At 41.4% G+C, this 25,000-nt stretch overlaps 1 protein-coding gene across 2 annotated transcripts in view; it reads left to right on the top strand.

Moving 5' to 3' along the window:
• LOC137415200 (homeobox protein Meis2) overlaps nucleotides 1-25,000 on the top strand; it is a 331,413-nt gene that overhangs the window by 207,491 nt on the left and 98,922 nt on the right. For both annotated transcript variants that reach the window (XM_078766085.1, XM_078766086.1), the window contains one exon: nucleotides 2,138-2,214. In XM_078766085.1, coding sequence (XP_078622211.1) covers nucleotides 2,138-2,214 — 77 coding nt within the window. The remainder of the gene's footprint in view (nucleotides 1-2,137; nucleotides 2,215-25,000) is intronic.

Below are 25,000 nucleotides of genomic sequence, written 5' to 3'. Positions count from 1 at the left end.
CCTGGCACGATTATCGTATAGGCTTTTTAAAAGCCGATATGCGAAACTTGATTCAATATTTTTGCGATTGGAACTCATGACCTAAATAATTATGTCAAAATTTAGAGTTTAAAAGCAAATTTTAAAAAAACCTGATATTTAATTCAATAATATGCTCCACAGGAAACTGCTGCAAACCGTCAAACAGACGTTTGATATTCACAATCACCAAAAGTTCCCTATAACTTTCCTCATCAGTGTGAAAAAGACCAACAGCGACTATTAAAAGCATCATGAAATGTCAAAAGGTTGCAGCCCATCAGCGTCATAGGTGTTCTGAAGCACACAGTTTGTGTAGGCCTCAGGCTTCAAGTGTACCGGTCTATAGGATAATTCCTTTATGGCCCAGTGGAATTGAAATCAATCCAAGCTTGTATATACACAATGTATTATATCTGCACATAAGCAATAGCAATGTTTTGGCTTCATTAAATAACCCGAGTTGTTATTTTTTTTGAGGAATCGAGCAATCAAGCCAGCGTTCTGTGCCTATGCACCGCCTGCGGTAATCTTCATTCTGATGAAGCAGCACTTACACAGAAGGAAGGAAGAAATCCCGCCTAACGTTTTGACCCGTTCATGTTTAGAATCCCATCTCAACCCGTTCCCATTTCCCATTACCTTATTGCAAATAATCCAACATACGTATTCCATAACTTTGTGTGTATAATCTTCTGTGTTGTGTTGAGTTTTGCACACCCATCATGATTGTTGTATAGGCTTATTAAAAACTGATAGATTGGATTCTTTAATTTTTCTTTTACACCATATTTAAATTTTATTTTATTACCAGTCAGGGACACTGGAACCGTTACAGGTTTTTTGGGATTCGGATTCTACTTTTTGTGTCAACTTTTGTTGCTCCCATGAATGTTATTGGCTGGTCTGTGTTCTTGCTCTTCCACAAGCCTTAAAAATTACAAAATCCAGTATTCTTTTATTTTGCATCTCTTTATTAATATTAATTATTTATTAAGTAAGTAGTGCCACAACACAAGTGCGTACGATCACCGTCCATCTAGCGACTGTTATTGACACGGGTCCCAGCAGAGTGTTTCTATGTATGTCCGCACACTACATCTTCTTTCACTGGCAATGTATTTCACTCTGCTTGAACTTCAACTTTCAACGTCTGCTTGTGGTTTTGAACTTCAACCCCGTACCTTCACCCGATCATCCACCATTGGAAACGTAATCATCGATTTACTTGGTTGAAAAGAACCTTTGGCATGGTTATGTATTCCATTCAATTTCATGTGAAGATGAGTGGGGAAGAGAGGGGATACAGAGGAGAGAAAGGAGTTTAAGGGTGGGCGAGTTTTGATTGGGGGAGGGAGAGACAGGAGTGGGGGAGAGACAGGAGTGGGGGAGAGACGGGAGTGGGAGAGAGAGGGGAGTGGGGGAGAGAGAGGAGTGTGGGAGATGGAGGGTGGGGGACAGAGGGGAGGGGGATCCTATGCTCGCTTTTCTTGTCACTTGGGATGGGTACTCTTCCTATTGTGTGTGTGTGTATGTGTGTGTGCGTGTGTATGTATGTATGTATGTATATATGTATATGTATATATATATATATATATATATATATATATATATATATATATATATATATATATTGTGTTCGAGCTTTGAGTGTATCATGTGCAGGATGTATTTTATTTTGTAAATATCGAGGAATCTTTGTCGTTTGGGCAAAAAACTTTTTTTTCCAAAACCCTTTTGAGGGAAAATAGTGCAGAGTTATTTCCCCCCCCCCAAGTTATTTTGAAAGCACATTCATTCTGCCAGATTGTATTGAAAGGGAAATCTTTGGACACTGTGATATTGTTTGGAAAGAAATCTTGGCCAAACATATTCATATATGTCACATGATTAACTGTGTGGAGTTTTTGAGATGAACACTGTAAGGTGGGAGTGCAACATGGCTCTATTGGTTACCACATGGGCTTTTTGCTCCAGGCAACCGTGTAAGGTGGTTTTCTTTTTTTTATAATTCTGGCTGAATATGGTAACAAACTTGCTCTGGCACAGCTGTAGATGGGTTGCGATGGAAGGAAGCATTATTGAAAACCTCTGTGTTTCTTGCTTTTTTTTCTTGCAGCATCCATACCCATCGGAAGAGCAGAAAAAACAGCTGGCTCAGGACACCGGCCTCACCATCCTCCAAGTCAACAACTGGTGAGGCCTCAGACGGATCTCGATGCTTCCCTAGCAGCTCTAAACTGGTTCCATAATAACGGGGGTGGAGGGGGTGTAAGCTCCGGTGGGTGGTGACACCGCATCGGGTTTCATTGCTGTGACTCACAAAGCAAACCCTGCTAAGGCTTGCTCTTGGATACATCGTGTCATTATTAATTGAGGTGTTTGTAAGGCGGTGGCTCTGGAGCGTCTTTTATGGAAGCAGATATGTTTCTATGCAGCCAAACAAGGTTGATTTTTGCTCTTTGACACTAACTTGATGCTCGGATGCCTCAAGCCAAACACCTTTTCTTGATGCAGAATAGTCAAGTGTGGCATTCAGAAAGTTTTCAAAAAACGAAATAATATTGTCCACAAAAAGCCATTTTTTAATTTTCCAATGGAAGATTTGTAAATAAACAATATAATTTTGAACCAGTACTCGTGTATCAAAGAAAACAGATAAGCCAGTATTGGCGTTCCTTTGGACTTTCGTCAATAATCCTATTCCGAGAACTTTGAACGGCCCTCAAGAGATTGGGGACCAGAGGAATTCGTTATCATAGAAAACGATGTGAACATTCAACTGTATCTTTGGCTGTTTTGCAGGACCTTCCATTTTGGGTCTAGTGAATCACCGATCTACCTGAACCTCTAGATTAAGAAGCCACTGAAAGGCCAGGTGATCTCACCTATGTCAGTTTTGAATGAGAAAAGTCTCTATGAGGTCCATATTACCCCCATTGTCCGAGAGCACTCCAGCAAGAAGCATGAACCTTCACCACTTGAGTTTTTCCAGTTTTTGTTTGAAGTAATTTTGATTCTCTTACCAAAGGCCAGGATATTTTGAGCCGACATGTTCTTTCACATTTAAAATCCTTACATACCAGAGGCATGAGCCTCACACATGCATCGAAACCCGACTGCACTTCAGTGCAAAAACCATAGGCCGTGGTTTTGGCACGCTCACTCACTGCCCAATGCTAGGGCAGGAGCACCACCTTGCAGACCCGTGCACTCGCACTCACGTACATGCAACTGGACCGATAACTTGGTTAAAAAAAAGGGGGTCTCACTGGCCCTTTACTTGCGTCCACAAAGCAGAGGCACAAAGCGAAAATCTCATCACAAAGACACCCTGTCTTCCCGCACACGGTACGCACTATGGCGAGAGGATTTATTACACGTGCCTTTTATTCCTGGCTTAAGGGACTCGTGGATTATGCGGCATTAGAAATTTTCCACCCCCAGTTTTGATCATTACACACCTTTATACACCGCACGTCGTTTCAACCGTTCAACCTGTACCCAAGTGTTCCGGAACGCTCATCACCCTTTCATTAATGCCATTCCTTTTAAGTAGTACACGTTTCTCTTCCTGACTCGCCGTGTTCTGAGACACGTGTTTCAAGTTCAAGTACAATGAACTGAAATGGAGATTAATAACGTCACACACCCAGTTTCAACAGAGCGATCATCAGCCCGAGGAAGGTAAAAACCACACCGTCGCTGACTAAACGCTATTCGTTTGTGGTAAGTGAGCGTCAAACACGAGGAAAGTAGGAATACGAATACATTGGGTAGTTGGGCACTTGACCTGTAGTGCCACACTTAGTTAAGCACACAGCGGTAAATGTATCGTCTGCTCCTGGAGAATGACGTGGGAGCAATCATGCACCTGGCCATGCGACAACTGAGCTAATAAAGACATTGGAGACTTTCTGTTATTCCAAGGCCCGAAATGTCTCGAGTTAATAACTAATGAGATATTCGCCGGTCAGACCTTCTCGGCTTCGTCTAATTAGAAGGCTACATCATCTGGATGAAATCCTATCCTGGCCAAAGCAGCCCGAGACAGAGTGGCGCACCTTTAATATAAATTAGCAATTCGCACCTTGCGAGCAATTATTGAGGCGGATTTTTAAAGGAACCCGAGAGCGAATGCTTCATATTTAAACGTCGTTAGGACAGAATCAGATGTGTTTATGAAACACAATCCCTTTCGTGCCTGCTTAGAGGGCCCGATTTATGGTCTTACATGGGCTTTTCCGACTCGCCTGATTGGGTGAGCGGACCGAAGCCTCGAAGGCATGTAACTCAAGCTCCGAAAGGATTTGGGTGGAGGACAGGTCTCCTGGACGTGCAAGTAGAATGTATTTGTACCGCACGACGAGGGCAGGGGACAAACGACAAACGGGTCAGGTCTGCGGTCGTATGAACGAAGCACCGACCGGGCAGGCAGCATTCTTTAACGGTTCGGCAAGTTCAGCTTCAACTTTCCGACTCCTCTTTCCACCCTCTGTTCCCTCTCCCTTCCCCCTCCCTTCACTACTTTACCCCAAGTCATGCACTTTCCAATGAGAAAGCAAAAACAGAAATAAAACACCATGGTGACATTATTAAACATTTTCATCTCTCCTGGTCATGGAAGCAGGTCAAAGTGCAGGTGACTTTCAGGTGGGTCGGATAGGCACATCTTCATTGCATTGTTAGGGAATTATAGTTGGGGCAAACGGTGTGTGTGTGTGTGTGTGTGTGTGTGTGTGTGTGTGTGTGTGTGTGTGTTACATGGTGTTGGCTTAATGATTAAGGTGGCTGATTAAGATATTATGGTCTTGATTTTGAGGCCCTGTCGTGCCATTAAATAACACCAGGTGGGCTGACTCATCCTGTCATCCTTCCAAGCTCAGCAAAATGAGTACCAGCTTACTGGAAAAAGGGGTAGCTGCATCAGCGGCACAGCCACACTCCCAGCAATGATGGAACCTACAGTATCTGAAATAATCCTAATATATTTAAATATGAGTCCAATTATAGGTGAAAGACGTGATTGGGCCTTTGATACACATTTTCTTTAATTGTATAATCACAGCTACCCAGTATTGCTCGGTGTTCTTCTAATCCTGTTGACATTTTGTAGAAATCCAGTTTTTTTTTTTTGTGGGGTTTGAAAATACTTACCTACACCCACGAGGGAATGGGGTCAGGGATCATTTACTATTACCTTTCACATAGCTACAACAGCATCCCCCTCATCCATACGAAACACAACGTGCACCAGAGAGCGATTCGTAAAAATATATACCAATGTTTTTTTTGTTTTTTTGGGGCCAAAACACGATGGCACTCACTGAGGAACCACTCAAACTTTGACGAAGATCCATTTAGCCATCTCTGAAAAAATATGACGAGGCAGAAAAATTTATCTTGTAGTATGGATACACATAAAATATATATGTATGTAAATGTATATATATATATATAATTATATATATAAGTTTTGACTTTTTCAACATATTTCAATATACAGCTATTTGATCTTCAAAACAACAATATTGATAGATAAAGGTGATATAATATAACAAACATCATGAAACATTTACATTTTGTAGTCCATTGTATAATTTAAATAAACATAAATGCAAATTTTGCAGGTGGAAAAAGTAAGTACACCCTTGGCTCTAATAGCTATTTAGCCCGGATAGAAATCCCTTTGGCAGAAACATATTTCCCCCTTTGCCCCCTTTGGCAGAAACAACCTCAAGTAGGCATTTCTTATAACTGTCTACCAGTCTCTGACATCGACTGGGAGAAATTTTTGCCCACTCTTCCATGCAGAATTCTTTCAGCTGTGCGATGTTTGAGGGGTTTCTTGCATGCACAGCTCGTTTCAAATCCCCCCACAACATCTCGATGGGATTTCTATCCGGGCTTTGACTTGGCCATTCCAGAACCCTCCATTTCTTTCTTTTCATCCATTCCTTGGTGGATTTACTGGTATGTTTAGGGTCATTGTCATGTTGCAAGGTCCACCTTCGGTTGAGCTTCAACTGTCCGACAGATGGCCTCACATTATCCTCAAGCACCCTCTGGTACAATGAAGAATTCATCGTGGATTCTATGATGGTGAGCTGCCCAGGCCCTGATGCAGCAAAGCTGCCCCAAACCATAATATTTCCACCACCATGCTTTACAGTTGGTATCAGGTTCTTGTGGTCAAATGCTGTCTTTGGTTTTCACCAAACATGTCTTCTGGTACTGTGGCCAAATAGCTCTACCTTTGACTCATCTGTCCAGAGCACATTGTTCCAGAAGTGCTGGTCTTTGCCTCGGTGTTCATTGGCAAACTTCAGTCTTGCCCTGATGTTCTTTCTGGACAGCAAAGGTTTCCTCCTAGCACACCTCCCATATAGATCAAATTTGTGCAGCGTCTTTCTAATGGTAGACTCGTGCACTTTGACATCAACAGTGGCAAGAGCTACCTGTAGGTCCCTTGATGACATTCTGGGGTTCTTAGAGACTTCTTTCAGCATCTTGCAGTCTGCTCTCGGGCTGAACTTGTTGGGGCGGCCTGGCCTGAACAAGTTTGCAGTTGTTTGGAATCTTCTCCACTTGTAGATGATCTTCCGGACAGTCGAATGATTGATTTCAAATTGTTTGGAGATCTTTTTAAATCCCTTCCCAGACTCATAGGCATCTATAACCTTCTTTCTGAAGGCCTCAGAGAGCTCTTTTGATCTAGGCATGGTGATGCTGCACACTTCAACAACAAAGAGCAAACCAAACTAAATGTCTGAGATTTAAATAAGACTGGTTCCTCCAAGATCCTCTCTAACAATGTTCTAATCATTTGCACCTGAGCTGGTGCACCTGATTCTAATTTTAGGTATTTGAAGTAGTGATAAATGTCGGGGTGTACTTACTTTTTCCACATGCGAAATTTGCATTTATGTTTATTTAAATTATACAATGGACTACAAAATGTAAATGTTTCATGATATTTGTTATATTATATCACCTTTGTCTATCAATATTGTTGAAATGAGATCAAATAGCTGTATGTTGAAATATGTTGAAAAAGTCAAAACTTTACATGGGGTGTTCTTCCTTTTTCACGTGACTGTATATATATATATATATATATATATATATATATATATATATATATATATATATATATATATATATATATATATATACTAGCTTGGCTCGCCTCACCACGCATCTTACAGAGGACCGGGCTTGTTTTAGCTGAGGATAATGACTGTACCTGAGTTGCTGTGTTGTCATGATTTACACAAATCATAACATAAACAATTATTTTTCCACAAATTTATTTGGAGTGATTGTGATATTACATTTTAATAAGCAATTTAGGTTGAGGAGTTAGGTTGAAAAAATAAAAAATAAAATAAAAAAGAACCCCTCAGCACATACATATGGGAGGAGTAGGTGCAAACTGGAAGTTTGGGACGATTACACCTCACCACCACGTAATTAAAAACACCTCACTGCCATGGAAACAAACGTTTGAGGGAGTAGTTCAGTGACAACACAGACACTGCCCAGATATGTAAATATATAGACAGATGACTGTACCTGAGTTGCTGTTTTCTCATGGTTTACACCAATCATAATTCAAACAATTATTTTGCACAAATGTATTTGTAATATACGTGATATTACATTTTATAAACAAATTTTTTTTTTTTTTTTTTTTTTTTTTGGATACAAGTTCGAGGCTAACATTAATCACACAAAAATAGTTGAAGATTTAAGCTGATTGTTTTTTTTCTTTACAAACGGGAGAGATAGGTGCATACCAGAAGTTTGGTAAGATTTCACAAAAGTTTGACGGAGTCGTTCAATGACAAGACAAGACAAGGCAGACACTGCACAGATTTATATATATATATATATATATATATATATATACGTGTAGAAATGTATATATATATATATATGATATATATATATATATATATCTTCAACTCTATATATATATGATATATATATATACTGCATCAAATTCATACACCAATTGATAGTGCTTCCACTGGAGGTTTATCACAACCAGAAGCGATTGAAGACAATGGACTAACAAGTTAAAGTCTCCTTTTTTGTAATCTGCTCCACTTTCCATCGACATGAATAAGCGAACTGGAACATGAACCTCATCTGGTGAAACCGTCCATGTGAATCAGGCATGTCTTGCCATGTCATGAAATATAAACTTTGGGTCTGACTGTCCTCCATTGCTGCTATAATTCTTGCTTAGAAGAACCCCTTTCTGTTTATTTGTAAACTATTGCAATTATGAATTTTCATACATACTACAGCTGGTTTAAGTTTACCTTTCATGGTAACTGCACAGTGCACATTCAGATTATCCCAGCACCTGTGCCCGTTGTTAATGTGTACTTGCACTATTTTGGTGCGTTTAACGTATCAGTACTTGTGTTGTCATTTTCATCATTTTAAACCCAGGGTTTTTTTATTGAGGTTATAGCTTTTAAACCACCAGCCTTCTACAATAAGGGGTTCTGTCATGAGACCGATAAGGTTGACATACACCGATTGTGTGCTGTTTTCTTTCGCAAGCTTTGCTTTCGTGGGCTTGCCGACCATTTGTCCACGGCATTGTTCTGCACCCGAATTGTGCAGCTACCTGCATCATGTGTCCATACGTCGATGCTCGATGTAAGCTGAGTAACAAACATAACGTGACGGTAGTGTGACATATATACATTGCGACATTTCAAATAAGCCGCACTTTGGCACTTTGAGTACGTCAAGGAGATGTTTGATATTTTATTTTCGGATTGGTTTCCCTGTGGGAGAAATGTTCCATTCCGACACCTCTTTGCTGGCCTTTCCATGAGGCTATAAGTACGCTGAGCACATAGATCCTCACAGAAAGGCCAGAGCTGGGTCCACGGTCTGTACGACTCAGCGCTACATATTTGTCAGGATGCTACAAATTATGCCAGCGATGATTTCATTTAATTATACACTTCATCTTTCATTTTAAATGTACCTCTGGTACAAATATTGTGAATAATAAAAAGGGAAGAGTGAGTTAATTCAGGGCTTTTCATACATTGCCTAAAGTCGACACAGGTGGCCGACCGACTCTGGGTCGACTCCTAGTACTGGCCATTAGCCAGATTCAGTTTGGGGTAGTTGGCTACCTGGGGGCACTCACTCCTTATTGTCTACAGAGAGGGAGACAGAGGGTCATGACGATGATTGTCCTCTGCATCGAGGAAAGCGAGGGAAAGTCAAAACATTGCGGACGTTTTGCGTACGTGATTTATCGATGGCACTCGAGTGAACACCGCCAACCGACCTGTGATCTATCGGCGTGACCTGAACGTGCAAATGCAGCAAAAGAACATTATTCTGCACCAGAGTGAATTCCTCAGGACTGTGGAGAGCACACGATGTACAGGATGGAGAGGTGTGGCAATAACACAAGTACAACCTGAAAGTACAGTACATTCACAAATAACTCGGGACGTGAACTTGAGCTTCTCACCTTTGGGGCAAGGTCGATGTGCTGTGGTCGTTAATATTCTGGCTGTTTAACGTTTTTCCTTCATTCTGAATTTGTCACTTTGTCGAGTTATTTTACTGTAGTGACATTAATCAAGTCGTGCCTGAGCAATGGTCTCACTCATATCCTGCTCTGTAGACAAGAGACAGGTGTAATAGGGCAGGTTTGGACTTGTATTCTGGGTTCTTAAGCCTGAGTTCTCCGCTTTCCCATTGAATATTCGTCTTGTTTACAATCTTAAGCTGTAGAAAAAAGTAATCTCCTAAATGCTACCTTGCAGAGGAACCTTAAACCCATAGACACAGAAAGAGCCATTTTTCACCTGCTTTGGACACTTTTCCGAAAAACAGCCAAATATTTTTATGAGCTTTGTTGAAAGCATACAGTAACCTCACACAAGGCCACAGATGAGAATAATTATGAGTGCAATCTTATAAAAAGGTCAATAAACAGCACAGGTAATAAACAAGAGGCAAGGAAAGTCAAATCCCAGATATTAAAAGGCTTATTTCAGCCTTTGGGCCATATTTGCAGGCCAGAGTGGCAGCAAGCGGCAGCATGTCGTGGTGGCAGGCACCTGTCGGAATGTGACCACACCTGCTACCACCGGAGCATGGATTAAGGCCTCAGGCTGCACGCTAATCTCTGACTGCGCCCCTACTCTGCAGGCGACTTAAGAGGCCAAGCAAACCCTCGGCTCTCGTTTTTGCCTATTAACTCTTGCCTATCCTTACTGAAATGCCAAAAGATATTTGCAAGCCAAATCTTTTGGGGAATTTTATTTATTCGTGTACTTGGTGACATGTTTGCAAAAACTAAAAAAAACTTTGCATTTGGGAAGATCCACATTCAAAAAGGAGAGGGACGTCTGCACAGTTTCGGATGAAGACCACTCTGTGGTCGAAACGTCGGACCCGAGGCTTTCCTGCTAGGCAGCTATCACAGTAGTTGATGGTGCCTTCATTTTCTAATTTTGGTTCATTGTGAAGTTTTGCTTCATTCTTTATTGTCTGTTTGTTTCTAATTGCATGATTGCACCAAAAAAAGATTGATAGAGTTTGAATATATTTCGGAATACGAAACAGGTAATATTCAATCTCAGTAAATATAGTCTTTGATATGTCCCTGAGACTTATTGTTTGGATTCTACAACATCCTTAGCTTGCATACTCTGAAATATAATGTGGAGCTGTCCCACCAATTATATCTTCCAACTAAATATTCAAAGGGAACAGATGAAATTATTGCTTCAATAAAATTTACACATCATTGCATTCGCAACTGCTATCACATACATACATACATACATATATATATATATATATATACATACATACATACATACATACATACATATATATATATATATATATATATATATATATGCGTGTGTATGTATATACAGTCAGACCTCAACATTCGCGGGTTACGCATATCCGTGGTTCATAACATGTGACCTGCTTTCAGATTCGTGCCTCACGTATTCACGGTAAAAAAAAAAAATATACAGGACTGGTCTCCTATATCCACCACCACTGATATCAATTCAGCCTGGGAATTCGACAGAAACCTGCTCTCTCTTATGCACAGATTCATCCCATCTCTTCAATTATCTTACCATCCTCCCGCTCTTGGTACTCTCAATCCTGTGGTGAGGTAGTTGCTTTAAAACAATTTCCATTCTCCTCCTGGAGACAAATCCAACTGAAGACAGCAAAGCACACAAGTATGTCTACTCTCTCAAGAACCAGAAAACAACCAGTGTCCAATCTCAAGAATGAGCTTTCAAACTTGGCTCCCTCCTCCAAAATCTCGTGGCGCCTTGTTGAGACTTTCACCCTCTGCCCTCTCCGTGCTTTGTCACCCTCAGGTATCTGCAGGACATATGCAGTCCACCAGTAACCCCCTCCTAGTGAAGAAGAAGAAGAAGAACCACCTTTAGAGGCCATTTTTCCCCACAGAGCAGGGGTTGGCCTTTTTTGGGCACCGTGGTCCCCTCTTTGAAGCAATTTTTTACAGCCGGATGCCCTTCCTGCCGCTAACCCTGTTAGTCACCTCTTGCGACACACAGGGAATTACCAGTGAACTGGTACTCAATGTGCCGACCTCGGAAGGATGACAGGCTGAGTCAACCCCCCTGGCGTTAATTCAGCGATCGACCGGGATTCGAACCCAGGATCCTAGGATCCCAAGCCTGCACCCTAACCGCTAAGCCAACACCAGGCTAAGCCAACACATCTGTCCTCCTAGTGAAACTGCCTAAATCCAGAACCACTGCTCACCACTCATTTATTCCTTTTTTTCCAGCCTGTGGAACCACCTTCAATACTCTCTTCAATATACCTGGTGTTGGCCTAATGGTTAGGGTGGTGGGCTTGGGATCCTAAGGTCCTGAGTTTGAATCCCGTTGAATTAACGTCAGGTGGGGTTGACTCAGCCTGTCATCCTTCCGAGGTCGGCGAAATGAGTACCAGATCACTGGTTATAGAGAGGCATTGCATCAGCGGCAGACGCGCACATTGAAAATAATGCAACCAGCAGCTGGGTGGCTGCACACGAACCACCACCACTCTCTTCAATCTCATTCTTCCCTCCAGGTCTTCCTGACAGCACTTCACCACCATCTCAAGTCATCCCCCATCCAAATTCATGATCTTTTCTACGCGATATTAAGCCACTCCAACCCCTCCCAAATATTTTGCTTACGTATCCATCTTGTCCACCCTTTGTGTTCACCCCTACCCCTCATCGATACCTGCATCCTTCTTTATCCGTCTCCGTCTATTTTATCCCTCCACCCTGCTGTTGCCATTTCCCCCTTCCTCCTCTTGTTCCCTTTATTACGTTGTGACATGATTTGTTCTGTGTCATAGCTCTTTCACGAGCCTAGACCTTGTAGTAAAATTTTTTTTACCCCATTCAAACATTGACCCCACATTCGCAGTCTGACTGTGTGTATATATGTATACACATATATTCATATGCATATGCATATGTACAGTGCTTATGGTAAGTCTACACCCCCTTTCAAAATTTTCACCTTTTGTTGCCTTATAGCCTGGAATATATTGCATTAAATCAGACTTTTTTCACCTTTATTTACACATCATAACCCACAACTTTCAAGTGAAAAACAAATTCTACAAATTTCAGATAATTAATTAAAAATACAAAAGTAGAATATCTTGGTTGGATCAGTGTCCACCCCCCTAAGTTATTACTTGGTGGAAGCACCTTTGACAGCAATTACAGCTGAGAGTCTGTTGGGATAGGTCTCTACCAACTTTGCATACCTTGATTGGGCAATATTTGCACATTCTTCTGCACAAAACTGTTCAACCTTAGTCAAGGTGCGTGGGGAGAATTGATGGCCAGCAATCTTCAAGTTGTCCCACAGATTTTCGATTGGAGTTAGGTCGGGGCTCTGACTGGGCCACTCAAGGACATTTATCTTTTTGTTCCTTAACCACTCCAGTGTAGCTTTGGCTGTGTGCTTCCGGTCGCTGTCATGCTGAAAGGTGAACTTTCTTGCAGATTTCTTTTTCTTGAAATTTCTTGAAAGTCTTGCAGACCTTCTTTCTTGCAGTCCCAATTTCAGTTTTCTTGCAGAGGCAGAGGGCAGCAGGTTTTCCTCTGGGATTTTTCTGTATTTTGCTCCATCCATTCCCCCTTCGATCCTGACAAGTACCCCAGTCCCTGTTTATGAGAAACATCCCCATAACATGATGCTGCCATCACCATACTTCACAGTAGGGATTGTGTTCTTTGGGTGATGTGCTGTGTTGGGTTTGTGCCAAACGTAACGTTGTGACAAACAACGTTGTGACAAATTACGTAACAAACGTAATTGTGAGGCAGATGCAGGAGAAGTACATGGAGAAGAGGAAGAAGTTGTTTCTTGGGTTTGTTGATCTGGAGAAAGCATTCGATAGGGTTCCAGGCAAAGTATTGACATGGGCAATGAGGAAGTTAGGAGTGGAGGAATGGTTGATCAGAGTAGTGATGGCAATGTCCAAAAGAGCGTGCACAGCTGTAAGGACGAAGGACGGGAACAGTGGTGAGTTTGAGGTGAAGGTGGGAGTGCATCAGGGGTCGGTATTAAGTCCACTACTATTTGTAGCTGTGATGGAGGTGCTGGCTCAGAACGTAAAGGAGGGTTTACCGTGGGAGTTGTTGTATGCAGATGATCTGGTGTTGATTGCGGAAAGTATGGATGGACTGAAGGAAAATATGAACAAGTGGAAGGAATGTATGGAGACAAAAGGTCTGAAGGTGAATATCGGAAAGACGAAGGTGATGGCAAGTGGTAAAGCATGTGGTGAGGTGGAAAGAACTGGGAAGTGGCCCTGTGCTGTGTGCAGGAAGGGTGTCGGAGTGAACTCCATTCAATGTACAATGTGCGCTGAGTGGGTTCATCAAAAATGTAGTGGTCTGAGAGGGTCATTCACCAGTGTGGCAGCTACATTCAAATGTAAGGTGTGCACAGAGGGAGCTGCAGATGGAGGAAATGTTGAGTTGGATCTTGGAGACGGCGTGAAGCTGGAAGGTGTGAAAACATTTTGCTACCTCGGAGACATGCTGAATGGAGAAGGTGGATCAGACTCGGCAACGGTTGCTAGAGTGAGATGTGCATGGAAGAAGTTTCGGGAACTGTGTGGCGTGCTGATGAGGAGAGGAGTGTCGTTGAAGCTGAGGTGAAAGGTGTATGCTGCATGTGTGAGAAGTGTTATGATTTATGGGAGCGAGACATGGGTAATGAACGTAGAGCAGCAACGAAGGTTGGAAAGGGTGGAAAATGCGAATGGTTCGATGGACGTGCGGAGTATCGTTGAGAGAGAGGAAGACAAATGATGAATTGCGAAAAATGATGGGAATAGAGCCTGTGATGGATGCTGTGAAGAGGAACAGGTTGAGATGGTTTGGTCATGTGTTGAGGAAGGATGAAAGTGACTGGTTGAGAAGAGTGATGGAAATGAATGTAGAAGGAAGTAGAGGACGGGGGAGACCGAGAAAGACTTGGCTAAAGATGGTGGAAGAAGAAATGCGGGCAAGGGGTTTAACAAGGAGAGATGCAGAAAATAGGGCAAGATGGAGAAGATTGTCATGGGGACCGCAAGGCTAACCCCTGCTCTAGCATGGAAAATGGCCTTAAAATGCATGTTGTTGTTGTTGTTGTAACGTTTTGCATTTAGGCCAAAAAGTTCCGTCATGGTTTCGTCAAACCACAAAACATTTTGCCACATAGCTTCAGAATCTCTGGAGGGTTTTTTTCATACCTCAAACGGGGACTCAAGGTGGGCTTTTTTAAGTTATGGCTTCCTTCTTGCCACGTACATGCCAGACTTGTGGAGTGTTTGGGATATTATTGTCACATGTACACAGTGACCAGTCTTTGACATAAAAGACTGTAGCTCTTTCAAAGATGCAATTGGCCTCTTAGTGGCCTATCTGGTTGGTCTCCTTCTTGCTTGGCCATCCAGTTTGGAGGGACGGTCTGATCTAGGCAGGGTCTTAGTGGCCTCTCTGATTAGTCTCCTTGCTTGGTCATCCAGTTTGGTGGGACAACCTGATTGAGGCAGGGTCTAGGTGGTACCATACGCCTTTCACTTTATTATTGTCTTGACTGTGCTCCAAGGGATATTCAGGTTCTTTGAAATATTTTTATGCCCATTCCCTGATCTGATCCTTTCCACAACTTTATCCTGGAGATCTTTTGAAAGGTCTTTGGTGCTCATGGTTGAGTCTTTGCCATTAAATTCACTACCCAGCAGAGAAAACCGACAGGAACAGCTGATTTTATTGTGAAACTAGAACGCCACTCAGTAGAGCGCATACTCCCGCCGTGGGTTTAGTTGGAATAATACGTTTTGTTTAACATCCCCTCTCCCCAAAACAATAAATGAAAAAGAAAGTAAGCCCTAACTGTCAGAGAATTTATTTTGATATATCTGGGAATTAGAGGAGAAAAACATCATTTAAGAATAAGAATAAAAGCGTTAATGCAGTAAAACAGAAAAAAATCTTTCCCAAATTTTTTTCCAAAAAAGATTCCTGGAGCCGGAATAATATCCTGAGCTTCACCAAAAACTAATCAATTCTTCCTTATCCCAAGGGCAATCATCCCACCAACTTTCATCCAAATCTGTTCAGAACTTTTCCAGATATCTTGTTCACAAACACACGAACATACGAACACACACACACACACATGGACGGACACGATCGAATGCGTTACTCCCTGGCGGGAGTAATAAACCTGAAAATCGCAGAGCCAGAACCAGAATTATTTATTTGGTCTGGGAAGCCCATGTGAGGTTTCTTCTTCTTCAGCCTCTCACAACCCTGGGTGAATATGCGATCTTTTAAAAAAAAAGTTGGAATCTTGCCAAATCTGTTTCATTCGTTTGTTAATATACCTCAGCCATTGACAAATCTGGAACCAAATCTTTATAAGTTCATCAAATACTGACACCGCGAATGACATTCGCTGAGCTAAATGTTGATATCTCTTCTGAAGTAAAAAAAACAACAAAAAAAAAAACAGTTTTAAAGCATTATACGTATCAAACGATACATTTTATGAAACGGGGAAACCTAATAAACACTTTGGTGGTTTTAAAATGACAGAATATGTCTTTATTAGAAGAAAAAAAAATGAACATTGAAGACGACGCTGCTAAAAAAAATACACCGCTCTAACGCATAACCACGAGTTTAAACTATATTTACAACAAATATGAAAACTATTTTCATATCACAATGTTAAATATAGAATATATAGAAGATAATGTTAAAAAAAAAAATGAGCCCTATCTTCCAATGGTAAAAAAATCCTTCAAAAAATTCCTGGATCGGGAATAATATCCTGAGCTTCACCATAAACTAATCAATTCTTCCTTATCCCAAGGGCAATCATCCCACCAACTTTCATCCAAATCCGTTCAGAACTTTTCCAGATATCTTGTTCACGAACACACACACACACACACACACACGGACACGAGTGAATGCATTACTCCCTAGCGGGAGTAATAATTAGAATCACTGCAATTTAACACATGTGGAGGCCAACTAACTTGTGTGATTTTGAACGAGATTGGTTACACCTGAGCTAATTTACAATTGCTATTATAATAGGCTATGAGCCAGACCCCCCAAATTGACCGGTCGGTACCATACAGATAGAGTAAGGCTCATTGTGATTTTTAGCAAGATATATGTCCCTAGATATGAAAAAAAAGTGATAGCAGTGTATAACTCTCGGCCATCTCTGTGTTATCACCCGAAATATTATTATACGCCTGCTTTGCTTCGCCAAAAAATGTGATATTTGCTAAAATTGGAATAAATATGTTTTTAAGGACCACAGAGTGCCGAGATCGAGATCGAGATCGTATTTGTTTGAGAGATCATGATAAACCTAGAGTGTGGAGCAAGTTTGCATGCATTGTGAAATATAATGTAGCTGATGTTACAAACCCACTTTAGGATACTAGCTAATACCAAAAATTACACTGAGATACCAAAAGTAGTAGACGAATAAACCTAAAATGTTCAAAAGCTATGTTTCGTTCCAAAATATCAAAATTAGGGGGTATGGTTGAACATATTTTGAACTTTGCCAAAATATGTGCCCCAAACAACCACCATATTACAAAGTAATGATATATTCCAATGCAGTGGTTCCTTGCGAAGATTTTGAGGGGTCAAATGTTACTCTGGGAGTTTTCATTTTTGAAATATTGACAAAAATGTACAATGTGAATTCTGAACTCGAAGCGATTTCGACCACTTTTTCACTAAATTTAACATATTTTTTGTCATTATATCAATATTTTGATAAATAACCCCTACAAATGTTCTATATTTCTATTACTATATTAGTTGGCATCCAGTATGCAAATTATTGGCACTCTGTGGTCCTTAAAAACATTTATTCCAATTTTAGCAAATATCACATTTTTTGGCGAAGCGAAGCGGGCGTATAATAATATTTCGGGTGATAACACAGAGATGGCCGAGAGTTATACACTGCTATCACTTTTTTTTCATATCTAGGGACATATATCTTGCTAAAAATCACAATGAGCCTTACTCCATCTGTATGGTACCGACCAACCCCCTTAGCTCATAGCCTATAATAATATTTCGGGTGATAACACAGAGATGGCCGAGAGTTATACACTGCTATCACTTTTTTTTCATATCTAGGGACATATATCTTGCTAAAAATCACAATGAGCCTTACTCCATCTGTATGGTACCGACCAACCCCCTTGGCTCATAGCCTATAAGGGGGGTGGACACTTATCCAACGAAGATATTCTAGTTTAGTATTTTTAATTTATTTTCTGAAATTTGTAGAATTTGTTTTTCACTTGGACGTTGTGGGTTACGATGTGTAAATAAAGGTGGAAAAAGTCTGATTTAACGCAATTTAATTCCAAGCTATAAAGCAACAAAAAGTGAAAATTTTGAAAGGGGGTGTGGACTTTCCATAGGCACTGTATATGTGTATGTATATATGTGTATGTACAGTATATATGTGTATGTGTATGTATGTATGTATGTATGTATGTATGTATGTATATATATATATATATATATATATATATATATATATATATATATATATATATATATATATATACTACATGGCCAAAAGTATGCGGACACCTCTTCTAAATAGTGGATTCGGCTGTTTCAGCCACCCCCATTGCTGACCGGTATATAAAATCAAGCACACAGCGATGCAATCTCCATAGACAAACATTGGCAGTAAAATGGGCCATAATGAAGAGCTCAGTGACTTTCAACGTGGCACCGTCATAGGATGCCACCTTTCCAACAAGTCAGTTCGTCAAATTTCTGCCCTGCCAGAGCTGCCCCGGCCAACTGTAAGTGCTATTTTTGTGAAGTGGAAATGTCGAGGAGCAACAACAGCTCAACCGCTAAGTGGTAGGCCACACAAGCTCACAGAACGGGACTGCCGAGTGCTGAAGCATGTAGCGCGTAAAAATCATCTGTCCTCGGTTGCATCACTCACGACCGAGTTCCAAACTGCCTCTGGAAGCAATATCAGCACAACTGTTCGTCGGGAGCTTCATGAAATGGGTGTCCATGGCTGAGCAGCTGCACACAAGCCTAAGATCACCATGCGCAATGCCAAGCGTCGGCTGGAGTGGTGTAACGCTCGCCGCCATTGGACTCTGGAGCAGTGAAAACACGTTCTCTGGAGTGATGAATCATGCTCACCATCTCCGACGGATGGACATGGTAGTCCGACGGACGAATCTGGGTTTGGCGGATGCCAGGAGAACGCTACCTGCCCGAATGCATAGTGCCAACTGTAAAGTTTGGTGGAGGAGGAATCATGGTCTGGGGCTGTTTTTCATGGTTCGGGCTAGGCCTCTTCGTTCCAGTGAAGGGAAATCTTAACGCTACAGCACACAATGACATCCTAGACGAATGTGTGCTTCAAACTTTGTGGCAACAGTTTGGGGAAGGCCCTTTCCTGTTTCAGCATGGCAATGCCCCCATGCACAAAGTGAGGTCCATACAGAAATGGTTTGTAGAGATCGGTGTGGAAGAGCTTTACTGGCCTGCATAGAACCCTGACCTCAACCCCATCGAACACCTTTGGGATAAATTGGAACACCGACTGCGAGCCAGGCCTAATCGCCCAACATCAGTGCCCGACCTCACTAATGCTCTTGTGATTGAATGGAAGCAAATCCCCGCAGCAATGTTCCAACATCTAGTGGAAAGCCTTCCCAGAAGAGTGGAGGCTGTTATAGCAGCAAAGGGTGGACCAACTCCATATTAATGCCCATGATTTTGGAATGAGATGTTCGACGAGCACATACGGGTGTGATGTTCGGGGGTCCACATACTTTTGGCCATGTAGTGTATATATATGTGTGTGTGTGTGTGTGTATATGTATATATATATATATATATATATATATATATATATATATATATATATATATATATATATATAAATGAATGATCGTTTTAAGGCCATTTTCCCCGCTAAAGTGGTGGTTACCTTGCGGACCCCATGACAATCATAGTTCCCTGTTTGAAGCAATGTTTTATGGCCGGATGCCCTTCCTTATGCCAACCCTTAGTCACCTCTTACGATGCGCAGGGATATGGCGTACCTATTCTAAATCTGGGTACACACCGGGATCATTCATCCCAGCAAGCTGGTACTCAATTTGCCGACCTCGGAAGGATGACAGGCTGAGTCAACCCCCCTGGCGTTAATCCAGCGATCGACCGGGATTCAAACTCAGGATCCTAGGATCCCAAGCCTGCGCCCTACCCGCTAAGCCAACACCAGGGTTACATACATATTTATATATTCTGTATGTGTATATATTAGCGGAGCCTATCTGACAATCCGTCGCTTTGCTGACCAATTAGTCGTCGCTGACCAATTAATTCGCCAAAATTAATTTACCTGTGCAAAGAGTGCTTTTGACCCTTAGCGTTGCTCAAGTAAAAAGACAATTGCAATACCCTCTGACAGCACCACCAGGTGGCGCTACACAGTACACATTTACATAGTGAATTTATGCCCCCCCCCCCCCCCCCACCCCTCTTTGTTACTCACCACAGAAAGTTGTACTTGTACCCCAAGTTTGGGGCTTGTAAGTTAAAAGATGCAGCCATGCATCGATCACATACAATTAAAGAGAGAGATGTTTAATTTTTATGGGTATAGATTTTCATATATATATATATATATATATATATATGTTTGCACAATTTCTTCAGAACTGATTGCCCTCAGCATTTCCAACACTATAAATTGCATTTACTCGTTATAAATGAAACCCCTGGTCCGAGCAAGCGATCACTCTGTGTCAGCATCGCAGCACAGTGCTGGATTGGCCCGTAGTGCCATTTGAGTTGGTGAATGTCCACAGCTTGCAATCCTGTTGGAACACAAAGGTACAGTGACTGATGTTTTCAGGACTCGATTTCTTTTTTTTCCTCAAATGTGCTGGTTATGCGACAGAGCAAGAGGTTTGCCTCCTCATTCAAGCCATTGAATCTTGCATAAATGTTGGAAGCAGATGCTATGTTGGAATTGTCAAACTCGGTCGTATTGAATACGTTGTGTATGCTTAAGTTGTGTATGCTTACTTTGTGCATGCTTACTTTGTGTATGCTTACGTTGTACATGAGATGTGTTGAAGGATTTAAATATCTACAGTCATTGTTATTCTGATAATGATGTTATCATTGCCATCGCAGTTCCAACCTTTATTGAAGAAAGGTAAATAAGAAAGATAAAATGTTTTATTCAGTTGTAGATTGAGATCAAAACCAATCCTTTTTCATTCATTGGATTTATTTTTTGGGAGGGGTGGGGGTCTTTAGTCAAAGGGGTTTATGGATATGCTTTTTGCCAGCTAGGCTTATGAACGATAGAAATGGATACCGGCCCCAGTGGTAAGGAACATCACAATGCTTATAATCCAGCACGATGCGGTAACCTTTAAGTCTTCGAGTGACAGGCTCCAAAACCCCCGAGGCCTGGTCAAAGCTGACAGCCAGTGCAGGGAATTCCGTTTGACACGGCACACATAGTCGAACCTAATGAAAAATCATGAAACATTTTCAATTTTTACACATGTAAAACATGTCTTCAAATCCAGCAGGATAGGTGCGGTCCACATCGAGCTGAACCCGGAGGCGACACGAAGAGCAAGGTGGATCTTGTATAAGGCTTGATCCACATGGCGAAAGGTCAAAATTGTATGATCCGTCGTCTGCCTTTGAGCCATTAAGAAATTAATTAACACCAAAGGCCTTCCCTTGCAGGATGGCCCATAAACATTATTTGCCATCCCTGGACAGACTGAGAGTCAGTCGTGCCTTTTCCCATTGCTGTTATCGCCACCCACACGCACGGCTTAATTTTAACTCTCACGTCAAAGGCGACCGAGGCTGATCCGCACAAAAAAAAAATCTGACTCGTCTCGCTGCTGTAATTGAAAGGTTGTAATTGCCCCACGAGCCGACTGAGCTAAAGGCGATTTGGCGCCCTATCTGTGCCGCCTGTCTGCCAGGCGGAGTCATAAGCGGGCAGACGCTGTGTTGCTGCTGATAAATATATGTATGTATATATATATATATATATATATATATATATATATATATATATATATATATATATATATATATATATATATATATATATATATATATATATATATATATATATATACAGTGGGTGTGTTCAAAAAATGGCTTCATTGAGATGAGAAAAAATGTCAAGCTTTCTCTAAGAAGATAAGATAAGATGCTTAAGTCTGACAAGGCGCTGGACAAGACGGCCTTTGATTCCAGCATGTGAATAATCTTGACCAGGAGTGCATTGACCAAAATGCTTCTCAGATCATTTGAATTGTCACTTATGCGGTCCACAATAGCACCTTTGATCATGCATGTTTTGAAGCATTAAGCATGAACCCCATAACTCTTTGGGTTCGAGGATAATGGTGCAAGAGACCCTTCGTGAGGATCGTCAATGCCTGCAACTCTCCAGGTAAGTTTTGTCAGATATGTATAACTTGTCGGAGGGTAATAAAGGAGAGAATGAATTATAATATACCATATGATTGCTCGTTTCCATAAAACTTGATCAAAATTCCACCGAGTTGTTAAACAACGGCTTCGTTTCTTTTCTGGTAGACTCTTTGCTGAAGGACTAAACCACCACTTTACAGTTTCATTCCTAATTCAGACAAATTGTGAATCGAAGCGGCATCAGCTGTACTCCACTCAGTAATGATGTCATACCGGGGCAAAATGCATTGCTATCACCTTGGCTCAGCAGACCAGAGACACCTGCGTTAAAATAAAAACATTTTGATGGATGGAAACTTATATCACCCGTACAGTTCAGCAGAAAATGTACTTTAGGTTCCTTTTTTTTTTCCATCTAACTCTCTCCAGCAGAGGACATAAGATTGATCGATTTTAGTTTTTAGGTTAAAATGCATATCTCGGCTTACCCGCCCCCTCCCGTAAACCAGGTGGTGATGGGGGTGGGTTGGACCAGGAAAACGAAATTGCCAAATTTTCATGCAGAGGCACAATGATAAAAAGCTGAACCCTGGCATTTTACCTTCTTTCTGGATTATAATGTGGAATTATCAGCAAATCCCATTGCAAGTCTGGAAACGGCTGCAGAATTTGCGAGACGCCTCGAAAGACCTAATTTTTCCCGTGCACGTGTATGTGTGGAGCCATTGTTTGAAATGTTAAAAGGAGATTGAAAGCCCGGCTTAAGACATATTTCTGTCAGATAAGCGTAATCCGTTCCTGCATTGGGAGCTGAATGCACACTGGACTTCTGATAATGACATCCTTAATAAACTGTCATTCTCAGAAGATCCACTGGGTTGGTCTGTCTGTGAGCGAGAGTCGTTTCACGCTTGGTAAACCGGTGTGCCCAGATGCCATTGGCGACTTTGGAGTCTGAGTGGTTAAAAATTGCATCCAGTTTTTGGACTAAAAGTTGTTTTTTTTTTGGGTTTTTTTGCTTTATACATGTCTTGCACTTATTATTATTATTATTTTTACAGTGGACAGTGTTGAACATCTATCAACAAGCATTATACAAAGTGACTGACCGACGATCATTCTTACATTTCAGTTAGATCAGGTTGGCAAGATAGCCTAGAAGTATGCACAAACCTCCGAGATGCATAGTGTGGGTTTGAATCCCGACCCAGCTATAAACTGCCATCCTGGTGTTTAGTATGCATGTCGAGGCATCAATGTGCATGTGCCGTCCCTTTGTTGGACGTTAACCCAGGTGTGCCGTCTGCCAGCATTAGATGGAGGTGAAATATCCCATGGTCGGTGCCCTTCGTGAAGTGGAGGTGAGTTATCACCGGCACCATGAACAAATTACAAATTTCTGCTGGTGTTGCGGATATCAAGTGGTCTGGCCTTCTTGGAGGTTCATTGACACTCGGTTACACGAATTGCTCTCTGAGTGTGGTTGCTGTTTGGGTAGCAGCTTCCGCACGATAAACCAATTCCCCCAGTAGTTTGCACGTTTCATGTGAACAGCCTTCTTCGACTACAAAGGGCAACCAATTCCATTTCCACAGTTAGATCTTTTTCCACGAGGTTTCATGCACATCATATAATAATCATTCCCATGTATAATTTCACAGAGTACTTATCTATCTATAATTCCACTAATCTCTGTGTGTATGTTTGTTTGTATGTTTGTATGTTTGTCTGTGACCGCTGTTTCTCGACAACTACCGGTCCGATATACTTGAAACTTGCCAGGTATATTGCTGGGGACCCGAGGATGTGCCTTTTCAAGGTTTTAAATTAATCGCAGAAGTAGTTACCGAGCTATGTCCAAAAAACGATTCAACCAATCAGAGAGCAGCGAGCTATCACGTGTGCCGAACGTGGCGAACAGACTCTGCCTCGGATGGCACATTTGAGAGCGTATTCATTTATTTCCCGTCGGCAAACTATGTTGCCGTTAAACTATGTTTTAAAACTAATTAAAACTACTTTGCGATTCATCGTAACTGCGATTCGTAACTGCCGTTCGCTTTGGCTTTGCGAATGGACCAAACCATTTCATGTAAATAGAGGGGGGGGATTGTCACCGTACTCGCAAGCCGTTCGCTTTGGACCAAACCATTTCATGTAAATAGAGGGGGGGGGATATAATTTTAGATATAGATATAGTACGGGCATGCCCTAGTAGCTACAAAATTAGGGAAGAATGGAGGCAATTTTGATCCTTTATGGACTTTCCTAATTCAAACCGCTGTGAACTAGAGAGGTTATGTCTGTCAAAGTGTTATGAATTAATCTATATGGTTAAACTGATAGTTTACAAGACACAGAATGAAATCACCAAAATATATGCTCGGAGGTTTTAGATTTTTTTTTCTTTTTCCTGATGGCCACAAAATCCTGATAAGAACCATATTCCCTAATGGTCCATACTACCTTGTAGTTATTGCTTATACCATTTTCCATTCACGTGAATATTTGTATGCCTCCACAGCTGAAGGTGCTGGGGGCATTATGTTTTTGGGTTGTGCGTACGTCCACGCATGCAGGCATAGTATATGATGGTGATAACTTGTGAACCGCTGAAGGGATTTTGAGTAAACTTGGTACAAGTATGTGCTATGATGCAAAGCTGAATTTATTAGATTTTGGGTTCAAAAGGTCTATGGTCATGTGACCTTTAATTTAAAATCTTCATTACCACAATAACTTGTGAACCAATTTCAACCAAACTTGGCACAAGTATGGAATGTGATACAAAGATGAACTGATTCAATTTTGGGTTCATCAGGTCAAATGTCACGTGCACTTTGAAAACGATTTTGCAGATCATAACTCAAGTTTGAAACATCTGATCTTTCTCTCTTCTACTTA

The sequence above is a fragment of the Myxine glutinosa genome, chromosome 12 (genome assembly GCF_964187855.1).
Source record: "Myxine glutinosa chromosome 12, kmMyxGlut1.1, whole genome shotgun sequence".
Taxonomy (NCBI): Eukaryota; Metazoa; Chordata; class Myxini; order Myxiniformes; family Myxinidae; genus Myxine; species Myxine glutinosa.
The sequence above is the reverse complement of the archived record's forward strand: the minus strand, read 5'-3'. Positions and strand labels throughout refer to the sequence as shown.